Below are 16,661 nucleotides of genomic sequence, written 5' to 3'. Positions count from 1 at the left end.
TCACCATTTTTCTCAGTAAATATATTTCTAAAGGTGCTGTTGACATGAAATTTTCACCAGATGTCGGTAACAACCCAAGTAATACATACAAGAAAACAAAACAAACAAGTTCAGAAATTAAGTTCTGTGAAATAAAGTAAAATGACCCAGGGAAAAAGTATTGAACACGCTTACTGAATTTTATTTAATACTTTGTACAAAAGCCTTTGTTGGTAATGACAGCTTCAAGAAGCCTCCTGTATGGAGAAACTAGTCGTATGCATTGCTCAGGTGTGATTTTGGCCCATTCTTCCACAGAATCTTCAAATCTTGAAGGTTCCATCAGATTTTTATGAAGAATGTCTCGGTACATGTTTCCATTCATCCTTCCTTCAATTATATGAATTTTGCCAGTGCTACACCATGATGTTTTGGGGTGATGTGCAGTGCCATTTGACCTCCAAACATGGTGTGTGTTATAACATCCAAAGACTGCAATTTTGGTCTCATCTGACCAGACTATATTCTCCCAGTATTTCACAGGCTTGTCTAAATGTTGTGCAGCAAACTTTAAACAAGCTTCAACATGCTTTTTCTTCAGCAATAGAGCCTTGCGTGGTGAGCGTGCATACAGGCCACGGTGGTTGAGTGCATTACTTATTGTACTTATTATTTTCTTCGAAACAATAGTACATGCTAATTCCAGGTCTTCTGAAGCTCTCCACAAGTGATCCTTGGCTCTTGGGACAACTCTTCTGATAATTCTTTTCACTACTCTGTCAGAAATCTTGCGAGGAGCACCTGGTCGTGGCCGGTTTATGGTGAAATGTTGTTCTTTCCACTTCTGGATTATGGCCCCAACAGTGCTCACTGGAACATTCAGAAGTATAGAAACCCTTCTGTAACCAACGCCATCAGTATGTTCTGCAACAATAAGGTTGCGAAGGTCTTGAGAAAGCTCTTTGGCAGCAAATTGAAGGAAGGATGAATGGGAAAATGTACCGAGACATTCTTGCAAAAATTCTGCTGCCAAGATATTAATTTCCACTGACAAGGGGCAAGATTGCTTTCTAATTACTGATAGATTTCAGCTGGTGTCTTGGCTTATCATGCCTTTTTGCTCCTCCCTTTCTTCATGTGTTCAATACTTTTTCCCTGTGTCATTTCATTTTATTACACATAACTTAATTTCTGAACTTGTTTGTTTTGTTTTCTTTGTATGTATGGATTACTTGGATTGTTACCGACACCTGGTGAAAATTTCATGTCAGCAGCACCTTTAGAATTATATTTATATTTATAAAAATGGTGATGTGTTCCATACTTATTTTACCCGCTGTATTATTCCTTGCATAGATAGATATGACATTTTAAAACATCACACTATTTCAAAAGCAACACACAATAATGGGCCTTTCAACAATCTACACAAGCCATATACAGTACATCACAAAACAAAATCACAGTGGAAAATGCACACATATTTCTCTAAAATCACACTTCTGCCAAAGCTTTTCAGTGCCTTCTGAGCTTATCCATCAATCTACAAAGTCCACCATATAGTGTACCAAATCATATTGTATATTACTGCATGTTCCTACTGTAAGAGCTCTTGTAACTATTTCTATCAGACAAAAATGTGTTTCTATTTGTTCAATTAAGGCAATATTTGGGTTGCACCACTGAAATTAGGATGAAGTCAGGAACTCCAAGATTTAGACTACAACACTTTCGCATCACAAACAGCACAAAATACAGTGTGTTTCGACAGATGATTCATCTCCCATGATGCATGATGTATAAGCACAGTGCTGAGAGGTTATTTTGTGGTTGTTTTAAGGCTGTTTCAGGTCAGTATTTGAGTCAACAGTGTGTTGAATCAGAGGCTAGAGGGCAGTGAAGACTGTTCCTGAGCTTGTGCATTTCATCAGGATCTGAACTGTGCAGGCATACAATAGAGGTAGTCCTATATACTGTAGTATTTAAAAAATCTAGGAATATAAATTCTTCATTACATACCATGGATTTCAATCATCATTCTCAGTACAAAACACAACTTATTTGAATTAATCAAACTGTTAGAAATTTTTAAAAAGCAATATCAATTTTAATCTTTAGATTTAGATTACAAATAAAAAACTAAAATGAGCTTTTTCACATTTTTAAGTGGTCACACACACACACACACACACACAACTGTTTCAAAGGTTTGGGGCAAAAATACAGTAAAATATATATAATGAAATGCATGTAAAATAACAGTTTTCTATTGTAATATATATATATAATAATTTTTTTATTATTTTCAATTAATTTATAATTTAGTGATTATATATAGTAATTTGTTCCTGTGATGTCAAATCCAAATTTTACTCTGGTCTTCAGTGTCCCATGATCCTTCAGAAATATTATATATATATATATATATATATATACACTTTAAAAACAATCTTATTGACCACAAACATTTGAATTGTAGTGTTATATAGGGGGTATATATAGATATGTTTGTTATTATATAAAGTATTTGTTATATAAAGTGTATATTTCTGATATTGTGACTTGTTACTGTCTGAGACAATTTTAGTAAACTTTTGGCCTTATAGTCCTGTGGTGTTACATATATATATATACATATACATATACATATATATATATACATACAGTATATTTTAAATGGTCATAAAACTCCATTATATTTATTCAAGAATTAGAAAAATCAAGTTGACATGTAGATAAAGTACAGTACATGACAAACATGTGAGTGTCATAGTGACTGTTAAGAGAAAGCATTACTTGCATGCTTTTCTAATAGCGTAAGCAGCTAGTATTTCTCTACAAGTGGTCATGAAGGCCTGCTGTTTTTCATAATATGCAGCCTCATTAATAAACGTGGGGTACACTGTGTTGGCACCTTCATAAAGGACTGTTCTCCCATCGAACGTTAGGAACATAGGGTCACCCCGGTTCAAAGGCTCCCAGTCACAGTCCTACACAGAAAGAGAAAGAGAGGGAATGGAACAGGACCATTACTGTGGAGAATAAGTGAAGCCTGGGAGTCAAAACAAGCACAGCAAACATTTGAGTCATAGGACACATTTTCTTACATGTGTTTCCCCCTCCCTGCATCCCTGTCATAAAGAGCAATGCTTTTATTTGTCGCTTGAGGGTATATGCTTTCCTTTCAAAAGAAACACACTTCTCTATGCATTTACTCGATGGTCCATTTAGAATACCTGCAGATGAGGATGCACCATAGCTGTGATGTTGCCATTGGTGTCTCTGGGGTAGTCCATTCTCTCCTGGACTCTGAAAACATCCACTGTACATGGAGGAAACTCTACACCTATGGGAAAAAAAGGAAAGATTTGACATTGTCTGTTAAAGGAATAGTTCAGCCAGAAATTAAAATTTCCTTAAAATTATGCACCCTCAGGTCATTCAAGATGTAGATTTGTTTATTCATCGGAACAGATTTGGAGAAATGTAGCATTATATCGCTTGCTCACTAATGGATCCTCTGAAGTGAATGGGTGCCGTCAGAATGAGAGTCCAAACAGCTGATAAAAACATTACAATGATCCACAAGTAATCCACAAAACTCCAGTCCATCAATTAACAACCTGTGAAGTGAAAAGCTCTGTGTTTGAAATAAAAAAAAAATCCATCATTAAGGTGTTTTCATTGCTTCTGGGGAAAATGCGAGTCATTAATCCATAATAATGCTTCCTCTAATGAAAAAGTCCATTCCTTGTTGTCCTCACATAAAAATCCATTGACACATTTGTGACACAACTGTTTTTGCTCGCATTTTGGCCAGAAGTGACAGGATTACTTGTGGGTTATTGTGATGTTATTATCAGCTGTTTGGACTCTCATTATGACGGCACCCATTCACTGCAGAGGATCCACTGAATCCACAAACTCATCTACTGTTTGTTTATTTCACTGGTTTGCACTCTATCTGCCATGTGCCTTGTGCTACTTTAGCTATTTTTTTTACATGTCCTTATTTGTATAGTTGTATTTTATATATATTTAATCTGTATTTATCTGTATTTTTATGTTCTACTGTTAGTGTTATCTGTATGCACCAAGGGTCTGAGAGTAACGCAATTTCAATTCTCTGTATGCATGTGCTGTACATGTGGAAGAATTGAAAATAAAGCAGACTTTGACTACATCTTGGATGGCCTGAGGATGAGTACATTTTCAGCAAATTTAAAAAAAAATTCTTTATGCAACCAATTCTTCTAAGTATTAATAAGACAATAAAGTAATTAAAATATTAAGCCACTGGGCTTACATAGAGATGCATTACATAGTTAAATCTAGAAACATGTTTATTATGCTTAGGTCATGCTGTATTTTTTCAGCTTTGGCTGCTTCAGCGGGGAGTGGGATCAAGCTGGCCTAAAAATGTTATAAAAGCAAAATCTTTTTGTAAATAAGCAGACCTATTTGCCTGCTTATCTCTGTTCATTTGTCTAGCAATCCGGAGTATTTTTCCATCCTGTACCGTGTTAATAAAAACATTTTAATAATATGTTCTAGCCCTCATGTGATAAACGTTCAGCATTGTGAGTATGTCAGACATGTGCTGACATGGACAGTCACTAAAAATATCACTTTCCAATTTGCTAAAAAGAGTTTGGCACTCCTCACATTGCGGTACAGTGTTGCCATTATGATCTTCCTTCACGTTATCACTATCCATAAAAAACAACATATCTCATATTTCAAGTTAATTGGAACGTCTGAAATGACAGTAATATGTTGTTTCACAGCCACATAACACCCTTACAAGGAAGACACGTGCTGAAGTGCTCCTCATGTTATACTAAGCATTTATTTCTTTACATTTACTCTTTGATGAGTTTATCTTTGATATGTTGTTTCATTTGAATAGTGGTTTCACTTTGTCAAACATAGGGTAAAATGACAAAAATATGAACCCTGGCATGTGGCAGTTTATTTTTATAGTGATACAAGCCATTGATTATATTATTTTATAATATGCTATTCAAAAGTTTGGGGTCAGTATGTTTTTTAAACAAACACTTTTACTCAGCATGGACATGTAAATTAATCAAAAGTGACAGACATTTATAATGTAAAAACTATTTCTTTCTGGAAAAATGTATCACAATTTAAAATATTAAGCTGCACAACATAGATCATAATAAAAAAATCGTGAATGATTTCTAAAGGATCCTGTTAATGGCTGCTGAAAATTCAGCTTTGCCATCACAGGATTGGCATGTTAATATTAAAATAGAAATATTTTAAATAGCAATGTTCACAAATTTACTGTTTTGACTGCTTTTGTGGGCATATGAGACAAGCTATGTACACAAGTTATGAAAAGATGAACATATGCATTAAAAAACCTGCTCAAGGTTTATGTTACAAATCCCTTAAAGTGTAATATGAGTAATATTAAATGTCTTCTTAAAACAGTTGGATCACTTTGCTGTTAGCTTGTGTTCATAACAGATGCCTCTTGCGTCATTCAAATCCCTGAGTCCTCTAATTAATAGTTTCCATTATGTCAGATCTCTTGTTTTGCTTGTTATGTTGATGTGGTCCAAACATGGTTCCACACTGGCAAACGAAAGCACGTCTGAGCGCTCACAATGAGACATTCATCCACAACAATGCAGCCCCTCTACACAGCATGACACTACAAAACCCAGCAAGCTACTAATGACATGGAAACTAACCAACTAGCAAACAAGTATTCAAGTCACAAAACAGCAAAACCAGAAGAGAAACCAGCCACGCTTGCCCAGCTCAACATGTTCCTGCTCAGTGTGAAGAATGGAGAAATGTGTAGCCATGTCAGGCTGAAAGTACACGTGACTACCTTGTTTAAATGTTTCCACAGTTGAGAGGGAAAAAAATAGGAAGATAAATGCCTGAAGAAGAAAACCGTCTGAAATGCAGAGGTCGGACAGTCATATTTAAATAAGTGCTTGCTGACTCAATGACCTGAGAGCATAACCGTTTGTCTTGAAATGCCACACACTAGCCTGGCTGAGAAACGCATGACCACAGGGGAAAGTTAGTTATGCAAACATGAAGCATCTATAAACGATATGAGAAACACATTATTCAAATGCATTATTGAAAACTACTCAAAACGTGAATTGTGTGATATCTGAAGACATTATGGATCCATACTGTCACTGCACATTTACTATTGGTTTATATTAGAAAATAATCCTATTGTATAGGAAATATAGGAATCTGACACTGAAGACTAGGGTAATAATGGCTGCTGAAAATTCAGCTTTACCATCACAGGAATAAATTACTTTTTTAACATGTATGAAATATAAGTTATTTTAAAATTTTAATATTCACAATATTATTGTTTTATTATATTTTTGATCAAATAAATGCAGCCTCTGTGAGCATTAGAAACCTCTTTCAAAAATTACATTTTAATATATACAAAATATTAAATAATTATTTAAATGGTAATATTCAAAATATTGCTGGTTTTCATGGAAGCCTGTTTCCTCTACAGAATAAAATAGGTACTTGCTTATCTCAGATGTGGCTTTTAATGATGAGACCTTTTTTGTAATCAGGCTCTCAAAAAGTATATAACAATTTGGATATAGATTTATCGGCCAACATATCGGTTATCGGCTTTCAAAAATAAAGAATAATCGGTTATCGGTATCGGCCAAAATTTTCATATCGGTGCATCCCTAACAATTTTCTTTTTTTTTTTCACGCAACTCTCAAAAAGAAGTCAGAATAGTAACATACAAACTATATAAACTCGTAATTCTAAGCAGAAAAGTCTGAATTGTGAGATATAATCATGCAATTGTGAGATAAAAAGTCAGAATTGTGGGATAAAAACTAGGACTTACATTTATTTTTTATTCCCCAGCAGAAAAAAAGCACTGCTGGATTTGTAAACTCAGAGTTGCAAGAATAAAGTCAGAATTCAGTTTTTTTTTTACTTTTTTCGAAATTCTGAGAATTATGAGGTACAAAAAGGCTAATATCCATAATTTTGCTGTATTGTTTATCAAGTAAATGCAGCCTCAGTGAGCATAAGAGACTTCTTTCAAAAGCATTTTCTTACAGACCCCAAACTTTTGGGCAGTGAGTGTGTCTCTAAGTGTGTTTATATATAGTATAACTGTTTGTCTTGAAATGTCACACACAATCCTGGCAGAGAAACAGATGGCCACAGTGGAGAGAAAGTTACGTAAATGTGAAGCACCTATTGACAGTACATCATCATTCAAATAGCGTTATTTCTCATTGAATTGTGTGACACATCTGAAAAACACAACATTATGCTTCCATACTGTCACTATCAATACTATCACACATGATTACTATAGGTTTATATTAGAAAATAATCCTACTGTATACGAAATATAGAAACTAATCCCACTGTGGCCACCTCAGTTGACTTTAAAATCCCTTTATTAAAACACATTCCAGGTTCAATGCATTAAGCGTGCTGATCTCTGCTTAAAGGGATAGTTCACCCAAAAATGAAGATTTTGTCATTAATTTTCTCACCCTCATGTTGTTCCAAACCCGTAAGACCTCCGTTCATCTTCGGAACACAAATTAAGATATTTTTGATGGAATCTGAGAGCTCTCTGACCCTCCCATAGACAGCAAGGGTCCTTACACGATCAAGGTTCAGAAACGTAGGAAGGAGATGTGTAAAATTATTTATGTGACATCAGGGGTTCAAATGTAATTTTACGAAGCTACGAGATTACTTTTTGAGTGCAAAAGAAAAAAAAAAACGACTTTATTCAACAATTCGTCTCCTCGGCATCACCCTAGCGGTATTTTGGAGAGTATCCACTGAACGTAAATTGCGTATGCTGTTTTGTGTCAGCTGTGCCACGCGTTTACGCTTTGATTTTAACAAAAACAACATATCCGCATGGTACAGCTGACACAAAACAGCATACGCAATTTACGTTCAGTGGATACTCTCCAAAACGGCACCAGGGTGATGCAGAGGAGAAGAATTGTTGAATAAAGACTTTTTTTTTTTCTTTTGCGCACAAAAAGTATTCTCGTAGCTTCGTAAAATTACGGTTGAACCCCTGATGTCACATAGATTATTTTACACATCTCCTTGCTACGTTTCTGGACCTTGATCGTGTAAGGACCCTTGCTGTCTATGGGAGGCTCAGAGAGCTCTCAAGATTCCATCAAAAATATCTTAATTTGTGTTCCGAAGATGAACTGAGGTCTTACGGGTTTGGATCAACATGATGTTGAGTACCGTATTGACCCGAATATAAGACAATGTTTTTTTCTTGGAAATACATCTGAAAAAACGTGGTCGTCTTATATTCAAGGTCTAGACTTTGACATGTCAATAATACACCCACAACAATAGGTGGCGCCAAATACGCATAAAACGAGTGTGCCATGAAATACGTAATGTAATGCGTGTTGTAAAGATCGCGAGTAAAAACAAAGGAAAAAGAAAACCTTACAGCTGCATGAGTCGTGACTGTCACGTTAGCCTGATGGGACCAAACTCCCTTTGTGATTTTAAAACGTAAGACAGTACCCAGATTTGAAGACTACAGTAAGATTTAACTTCTACTCTTAATAAGATTTTGGTAGGCTACTATTAGATGGATAGCCTAAATGTCCTAATTCAGATGGGCTACCTGTTTAGTTTTTTTAATGGTATATCAAAAAGTGTATATTTTTTAAAAATGTGATTGTTGGTACATTTTACCAGTTTTTACCATACTTTCAAAACAAAAATTAAAATAAGAAAAATATGCAATATGAAAATAATTGAAGACAAAATGTGTTTTACTGAGAAAAAACAAGATTTGGTTTTTAAAAAGCTTTTTTCCAAAAGGTACATCTGGAAAAAGGGGGGTCGTCTTATATTCGGGCCAATACGGTAATTAATGACAAAATTTCCATTTTTGGGTGAACTATCCCTTTAACCTCCAGTGACCTCACCACTATTGAAGAGCTCGATGAAGTCCAGCGCATGCTTCAGTATCGTCCTCATGGATTCGAATACATTGCTCCTCAAAACACCCTGTGGCTGAGGGCCCACCTCAAGACCTGCAACACAAGCACATCAATATTTGTCACTGGTTCGCACAGGTCTATTCTCATCACAGACAGCAGTAAAGCACCATGTTAAATGAGGTGCAGCTGGTACTGTGTTAAGTTTCCACTATAATATTAATTCATGTAGAAAGGAGTCTCATCAAATGACACAGAATGAGCTCTAGAGGTCTACAGAATTATCTGCAGAGGCTCTGGATGCTTTCATGATAACTAAACTTTTCATATTATCCCTGGTTATTCCACTTCTTTGCAGCCGGCTGACTTTCAGGGGTAATATTAAACTTGATTTAACATTAACTTTGACCTGCGTATCCAAGAAATTTTGTACTCACCAATAGGGTGTTTGGCCACAGAGCGTGTGGTTGAATACTTCAGCTGTGGGTGTTCGTTTAACAGTACTGAACAGGTGTGGGGAACCATAGCTTTCTGTAGGGGGAAGAGCACAGGTGTCTGTGAAAAGATGGCTTTTTTTGACTTATTTTAAGACATTAAGCAAAATCTTTGTTGGTAAGATTTTTTTTTAATGCTCTCCAAGGCTGCAGCTATTTGATGAACAATACAGTAAAAACAGTAACATTGTGATGTATTATTGCAATTTAAAATAACGGTTTTGCATTTTAATATTTTATACATGTTATTTATTCCTGTGATGCAATGCTGAATTTTCAGCAGTCATTACTTTAGTCTTCTAGTGTCACATTATCCTTCAGAAAGCATTATAATATGCTGATTTGGTGCTCAAGAAACATTTCCTATTACTGTCTGTCAACATTGTTTGATGAATAGAAATAAATCTTAAATGTCTTTACTGTCACGTTTGACCAGTTTAATATGTCCTTGCTGAATGAAAGTGTTTAAAAAAGAAAAAGAAAAAAGTCTTACGTTTTGAACTGTAGTATAGGTAAATAACTATTTTAATAACATTGTACAATATAATTGGAGCTAGCTTCTTACTTTAATATAATGCACCATCTGAAGGTTGAAGAGGTCTGTTGAGCTTTCCAGGATGAGGGTGGAGCCCATGTTTGAGGTGGTGTTGTGAAGGTCAAAGATGGCATCATATGCATCTGAGCTTCCTTTGGGTCCAAACATCCGATTAATTTCCTTGGCCCTCTGGACTTCATATGGCAGACCTTCAACATCTGGAGCACTGTGTTTGGAAAAATCCTTATAAATATTAACAATACAACAATCATAAACAAGACCTAACAAAATGGTCAATTAATACAATAATTTATATTCAATACAAAACACAAACAGAAAATACTTTTTGAAGCATGTTTAAGTAGTTTTAATTCCACAATTTGTGACTTAAATAAACATGCACCAGCAAAATATAAGACACCTAGAAGTTCAAACCTACCCAAGACCTTGAAATCTTTGTCCTAAAGGAAAATAGCATGGGACTGGTGTTAAAAATCCCTTGAATAGCAGTTAGGGTCGGGTGTATCGTTAACTTTTTTAACAGAGCAGTGGATGACAAAAAGATCAGCCATTACACAAATAAAAACGTATTTACTTTTTTCTTTTTGAAAAAGTACATTTCTAGTTTAGATTTAGAATATATACATATACAGGTACATCTCAATAAGTTAGAATGTCGTGGAAAAGTTCATTTATTTCAGTAATTCAACTCAAATTTTGAAACTCGTGTATTAAATAAATTCAATGCTCACAATGAAGTAGTTTAAGTCTTTGGTTCTTTTAATTGTGATGATTTTGGCTCACATTTAACAAAAACCCACCAATTCACTATCTCAACAAATTAGAATATGGTGACATGCCAATCAGCTAATCAACTTAAAACACCTGCAAAGGTTTCCCGAGCCTTCAAAATGGTCTCTCAGTTTGGTTCACTAGACTACACAATCATGGGGAAGACTGCTGATCTGACAGTAGTCCAGAAGACAATCATTGACACCCTTCACAAGGAGGGTAAACCACAAACATTAATTGCCAAAGAAGCTGGCTGTTAACAGAGTGCTGTATCCAAGCATGTTAACAGAAAGTTGAGTGGAAGGAAAAAGTGTGGAAGAAAAAGACGCACAACCAACCGAGAGAACCGCAGCCTTATGAATGTGACATGCCAATCAGCTAATCAACTCAAAACACCTGCAAAGGTTTCCTGAGCCTTCAAAATGGTCTCTCAGTTTGGTTCACTAGGCTACACAATCATGGGGAAGACTGCTGATCTGACAGTTGTCCAGAAGACGATCATTGACACCCTTCACAAGGAGGGTAAGCCACAAACATTCATTGCCAAAGAAGCTGGCTGTTCACAGAGTGCTGTATCCAAGCATGTTAACAGAAAGTTGAGTGGAAGGGAAAAGATGCACAACCAACCGAGAGAACCGCAGCCTTATGAGGATTGTCAAGCAAAATCGATTCAAGAATTTGAGTGAACTTCACAAGGAATGGACTGAGGCTGGGGTCAAGGCATCAAGAGCCACCACACACAGACGTGTCAAGGAATTTGGCAACAGTTGTCGTATTCCTCTTGTTCAGCCACTCCTGAACCCCAGACAACGTCAGAGGCGTCTTATCTGGGCTAAGGAGAAGAAGAACTGGACTGTTGCCCAGTGGTCCAAAGTCCTCTTTTCAGATGAGAGCAAGTTTTGTATTTCATTTGGAAACCAAGGTCCTAGAGTCTGGAGGAAGGGTGGAGAAGCTCATAGCACAAGTTGCTTGAAGTCCAGTGTTAAGTTTCCACAGTCTGTGATGATTTGGGGTTCAATGTCATCTGCTGGTGTTGGTCCATTGTGTTTTTTGAAAACCAACGTCACTGCACCCGTTTACCAAGAAATTTTGGAGCACTTCATGCTTCCTTCTGCTGACCAGCTTTTTGAAGATGCTGATTTCATTTTCCAGCAGGATTTGGCACCTGCCCACACTGCCAAAAGCACCAAAAGTTGGTTAAATGACCATGGTGTTGGTGTGCTTGACTGGCCAGCAAACTCACCAGACCTGAACCCCATAGAGAATCTATGGGGTATTGTCAAGAGGAAAATGAGAAACAAGAGACCAAAAAATGCAGATGAGCTGAAGGCCACTGTCAAAGAAACCTGGGCTTCCATACCACCTCAGCAGTGCCACAAACTGATCACCTCCATGCCACGCCGAATTGAGGCAGTAATTAAAGCAAAAGGAGCCCCTACCAAGTATTGAGTACATGTACAGTAAATGAACATACTTTCCAGAAGGCCAACAATTCCAGGGCTCTACAGTGCGACCATTTCAGTCGCATTTGCAACTGAAAACTACTGCGTGCGACTATGAAAACATATTTAGGAGCACCAGTGCGACTGACCAGATCATCAACATACTTGTGATTGCTGAGGGAAGCTTCAAAGGTTTCTGTGTGTTTTTGCAGCGTTGAGTAATGTATCACAGACATATCTCATGAATCCTTTCATAAGCAAAGTGTAGACAGGGTGTAAATAAGAGATTAATTGTGCAGTGTAGAGAGCTTCGTTGATTATAAATGTGAGCTCGCGATGAGCTAAGATGAGGGACAGCTTTTAATGATTCTTAAGGGAGTTTGTAAATGCGATACTGATTTAATACAACAGTTAAATAGACAAGAAGTTAATATTAAGTGACTTACATTGTCTGACTATAACACTATTGTCTGATTTAGCTCTATTTCGTCATCGAAAATAGTTTGAAACAAAGTCACAGCTCAGGCGCTGTGCATCTCCATTCAAACACAGCGGTGTTTCGTTTATGAATGAACTGCATTTTTAAACTAATCTAGTGAGTCAGTGATTCATGATTACCCATTCATAAATACTGTCACTTGCTTCATTCCTGAATGAATCAGCTGTTAGAATGAATCAATTGAATGAATGACTCAGTGATAAAATCAGTGACTCGTCGCCACCTGCTGGCGGATTTAGTTTCATTTTTAAAGGGGTCATATGATGCGATTTCAAGTTTTCCTTTCTCTTTGGAGTGTTACAAGCTGATTGTGCATAGATAAGATCCCTGAAGTTGCAAAGACTAAAGTCTCAAAACCAAAGAGATATTCTTTATCAAAGTTAAGACTCTGCCACGCCCCCCTAAAACGGCTCGTTCTAACACACCCCCACATATCTACCTCACTATGTGGAAATATTAGCATAATGCAGCCCAAATGTGCATGCAAAGAAAGAAGGCGTGGTTTCAGTAACCGCAGTTAGTGTTGAAGCAGCCATGTCAGGGAGACGCTGTGTTTCTAGGCGAAAGCAAAAGCACTTTATTTGGCCTTCCGAAAGTAGATGCATTTAGGAATCTTTAAGATTACTTACAACAGAACAGCAATGCATTTTATGGACGACTGTTTCGTGAACCTAGGAGAGGAGGTAATTCTGACTTTGCTATGACAATCTGGCGCTTCTGAATCAGCTACTGTTTTGTTATTAGTTTAAGTATTTGCTACTGACCAGCGGCGGTTCTAGGGGTGGGGCAGTGCCCCCCTGCCAACAAGCTTGGCCCCCCCTTTGGCCCCCCCTAAATTTGGAATCATATCACACCAAACAATTTTGGGTGAAATGCGCAGTTTGTCCTGTAAACTATGCATATAAAAAAAGAAAAACATCTCCAGCAGATAAATTCAAATCTGCGTTCGCTGACTGGCTATTAACTTCTTGTCAAAATTTTTTTTGAACAGTTTTGCGCATCGTGTGTGTGAGAACCTACAAGCCACTTTTGTGTTCTTCTGTGCTACCTCTGTGCAAATTAATTTTAATACTGATTTCATTTGATTAGTAACGTAATATTCTACTTGTTCTTATTATATGGTTTTATCTAGAATTTTTAAAAAGCTTATACAATTTTTTTTTTTAAATTTGACAAAAGATTACATACTTTTCATAAAGATCGAAAAATGCCATTACAAAGGTAAAAACAAAATTCTACTGTAAATCACTTATCACAAATATCACCTCGTAATGGGAAGGCTATTTTTTTTTATCAAATTTTGGTGCTCCTAAATTTTTGACTGTGCTCCTAAATTTTTTAAGTTAGGAGCACAAGCGCTCCTAAAAAGAAAAATAAGCGTAGAGTGAATTCACTAAAAATGTTTTTTTTATTGGTCTTCTGAAGTATTCTAATTTGTTGAGATAGTGAATTGGTGGGTTTTTGTTAAATGTGAGCCAAAATCATCACAATTAAAAGAACCAAAGACTTAAACTACTTCAGTCTGTGTGCACTGAATTTATTTAATGCACGAGTTTCACAATTTGAGTTGAATTACTGAAATAAATGAACTTTTCCACGACATTCTAATTTATTGAGATGCACCTGTGTGTATATAAGATTTAGAAACTTGCTCTAAACTGCTTGGAGAAAATGTTCCAGAAATATTCCTATTTCACAACATTGACAAAATTACACACTTTGCCACCAGCAGGAATAAAAAAAAAAAGCAAAGAGATGCATATATGAACAATAAAGCTCTGAGAACTTCATTAGGCTTTCCAGCTGGTCCAAAAAAAAAAAATGCATTAAAAAAAATCATTTATACAATAGACATGTTTTTTTAACTTGATGACTTTAAAAAAAGAAAAAAGAAAAAAAAGTGAAGTGTATGCATTTTCTCTTGGACTGTGATCATACATTGGTTTCAAAACTGTTTTGATCTAGAATACTTTCTGCATGTATTCTATTACTGTTCTGTTCTAATTATGTCCTCCAAACTAAAACTCCAGTCTTCATATTCCTTGTTTTACTGGTTAAATTGACCAGAAAGCCAATAACAAGCTATTTAACTGAGACGGGGCATGTTGTCAGAAAAGGCCAACATGTTCGATAAATCTTTCATGAGTACCATCAGCAGAGCTGTTGAACAACCAATTATGTGTAGACTTCTGCAGACTCAAGAATGAAAGAATTTTAAGTATTAATGTGTGCAATACGGACAGTAATGTCACATTTATAAAACTGGCATTCTACAAACACGTATATGAATAATAAAATGTCCTCAAATAGTCGGTTTTACAACCGTTATCCTAGAAATCAACAATTGTTGCGTGTTGTCTAGAATGCAATATAGCAGGATCTTGTCAAGACCCAAATCACGCTTCACTCGCGTTTCTCAGCAGTCCTGACTCCTGACCGCTCGCTCCACTGATATATTATCGCTCGATTCAGTGATGTTGTGTCATGTAAACGTTCCTTCGTTCTAAACCAGCTAGACTGAGCCCAACGCGATAGCAGAACGCAGCGTTCAAACAAGGCGCGAGACGTAAAACATTGAGGCGCAACACAGCGACGTCGATCTGACGGATGCATGACAACAATAAACACCACATATAGAACGCAATAATAAACCTCCAACACACAAGAGCGAGAAAGTGTTGCAACAGTGCTCTCTTTCACGAAAGCGTTTCCATTTAAAGTTCAAGGCATAAACAAACGAGCCGGACTTGTACAGAAAACAACGCGTTTTGCAAGGTGTTATTTACCTGAGGTTCTCAGGCGTGAAGGCTCTGTTCAGATCCGTGTCGATGTACCTGGTACATTTCTCCACTGCTCTAGGGTTGCTTATGAACGGCTTGACCACCAGTCCGTTTCTCTCTATCTCGGCTGAATTCTGTATCCACATATTTACCAGCGTTATGCCAGACATCTCGTTTCCATGTGTGCCTCCAAAAATAGCCACTCGTTTGGCTTCTTGTAAACAAGAAATATTAGTTCGCGAACTCATAGCGACAGCGTTACAGGCGCGCGCGACTTAGAAAGACGAGAGCGCAAAGTTTGCACACAACTGCTGTTTCCTCGAGTCGCCGGTGAGATGTGACTGCTGTTGTGTAATGCTTATTTGAAGGCTAAGTCCAGGGCATAACCGCGTCCGTGGGTCATCTAGCCTACGTTTAACGCGCATGGGTCGGGTTTCACAATCGCCCTGTGGCTTATCGAGCGATTAGATATTAGTCGTGGTCATGTCACAGGAGATTACACGCGGAAAATAAATAATAAACGCGAGCAGGTGGCCTATGCACCTATGCAAACTAAACATAGTGGGTCAACTGAAAAAAATGATCTATATAGTGAATAGGAGAATAGTATTTACTCCAACTCATTATTATTTACCCTGTTGCAAAATCAAAGTAGGTTAGTGGGATTTAAAATATTAGTATTTCTATATAAAGAGATTTCGATCATTAAAAAAGACTTACGAAGAAAGACTGTGAAATCACACAAGTAATGCTGTTGTAAGCCGCAAGTAATCAGTAGTGATGAAATTCATGAGTGTGATATAGCTTTTACACATCAGTTCAACAAACTTAAAACAGAAAAAAATTAAATAAAACAATACAATACAAAAACAGAACTTCAACCTTTGCATGTCATGAGCTATGCAAACACTTTCTGAATGAATTGCTTTAGTGAATGATTACTGATTGGTTTATCATTGACTGGCATAATGACATAATTTGCAGAAAACAAAATCACTGAACAATTCCCACCACCAATGCATAGACGTGGATTATTTCAAATTCGAAAAATAGATGTGCTGTTTTTTTATGAAATGTTAATATAAGGATGAGAGTAATAGCTACCCCAAAATTAAAATTGTCATCATATACTTACTCTCGTGT

General features: G+C 36.6%; 1 protein-coding gene across 1 annotated transcript; it reads right to left on the bottom strand.

The window, feature by feature from the left end:
- Window positions 1-2,654: 2,654 nt before the first annotated feature.
- Window positions 2,655-16,195, bottom strand: aspa (aspartoacylase). Its single transcript, XM_016285897.1, has 6 exons — window positions 15,525-16,195; window positions 10,036-10,231; window positions 9,414-9,507; window positions 8,965-9,072; window positions 3,216-3,325; window positions 2,655-2,969 (listed from the first exon to the last, which is right to left on the bottom strand). Exons 1-6 carry the CDS (start codon window positions 15,764-15,766, stop codon window positions 2,772-2,774), a joined length of 948 nt encoding a protein of 315 aa, XP_016141383.1. The 5' UTR covers window positions 15,767-16,195; the 3' UTR covers window positions 2,655-2,771.
- Between the last annotated feature and the right edge of the window lie 466 nt (window positions 16,196-16,661).

The sequence above is a fragment of the Sinocyclocheilus grahami genome, unplaced genomic scaffold (genome assembly GCF_001515645.1).
Source record: "Sinocyclocheilus grahami isolate Dianchi unplaced genomic scaffold, SAMN03320097.WGS_v1.1 scaffold203.1, whole genome shotgun sequence".
Classification (NCBI taxonomy): Eukaryota; Metazoa; Chordata; class Actinopteri; order Cypriniformes; family Cyprinidae; genus Sinocyclocheilus; species Sinocyclocheilus grahami.
The sequence above is the reverse complement of the archived record's forward strand: the minus strand, read 5'-3'. Positions and strand labels throughout refer to the sequence as shown.

Coding starts and splice junctions, on each gene's coding strand:
- aspa (XM_016285897.1), bottom strand. CDS start 15,766: ATGAGTTCGCGAACTAATATTTCTTGTTTACAAGAAGCCAAACGAGTG. Junction 9,073..9,413: donor TGTGGCCAAACACCCTATTG/GTGAGTACAAAA, acceptor CTTGTGTTGCAG/GTCTTGAGGTGGGCCCTCAG. Junction 2,970..3,215: donor TGGTGCATCCTCATCTGCAG/GTATTCTAAATG, acceptor CTTTCTGTGTAG/GACTGTGACTGGGAGCCTTT.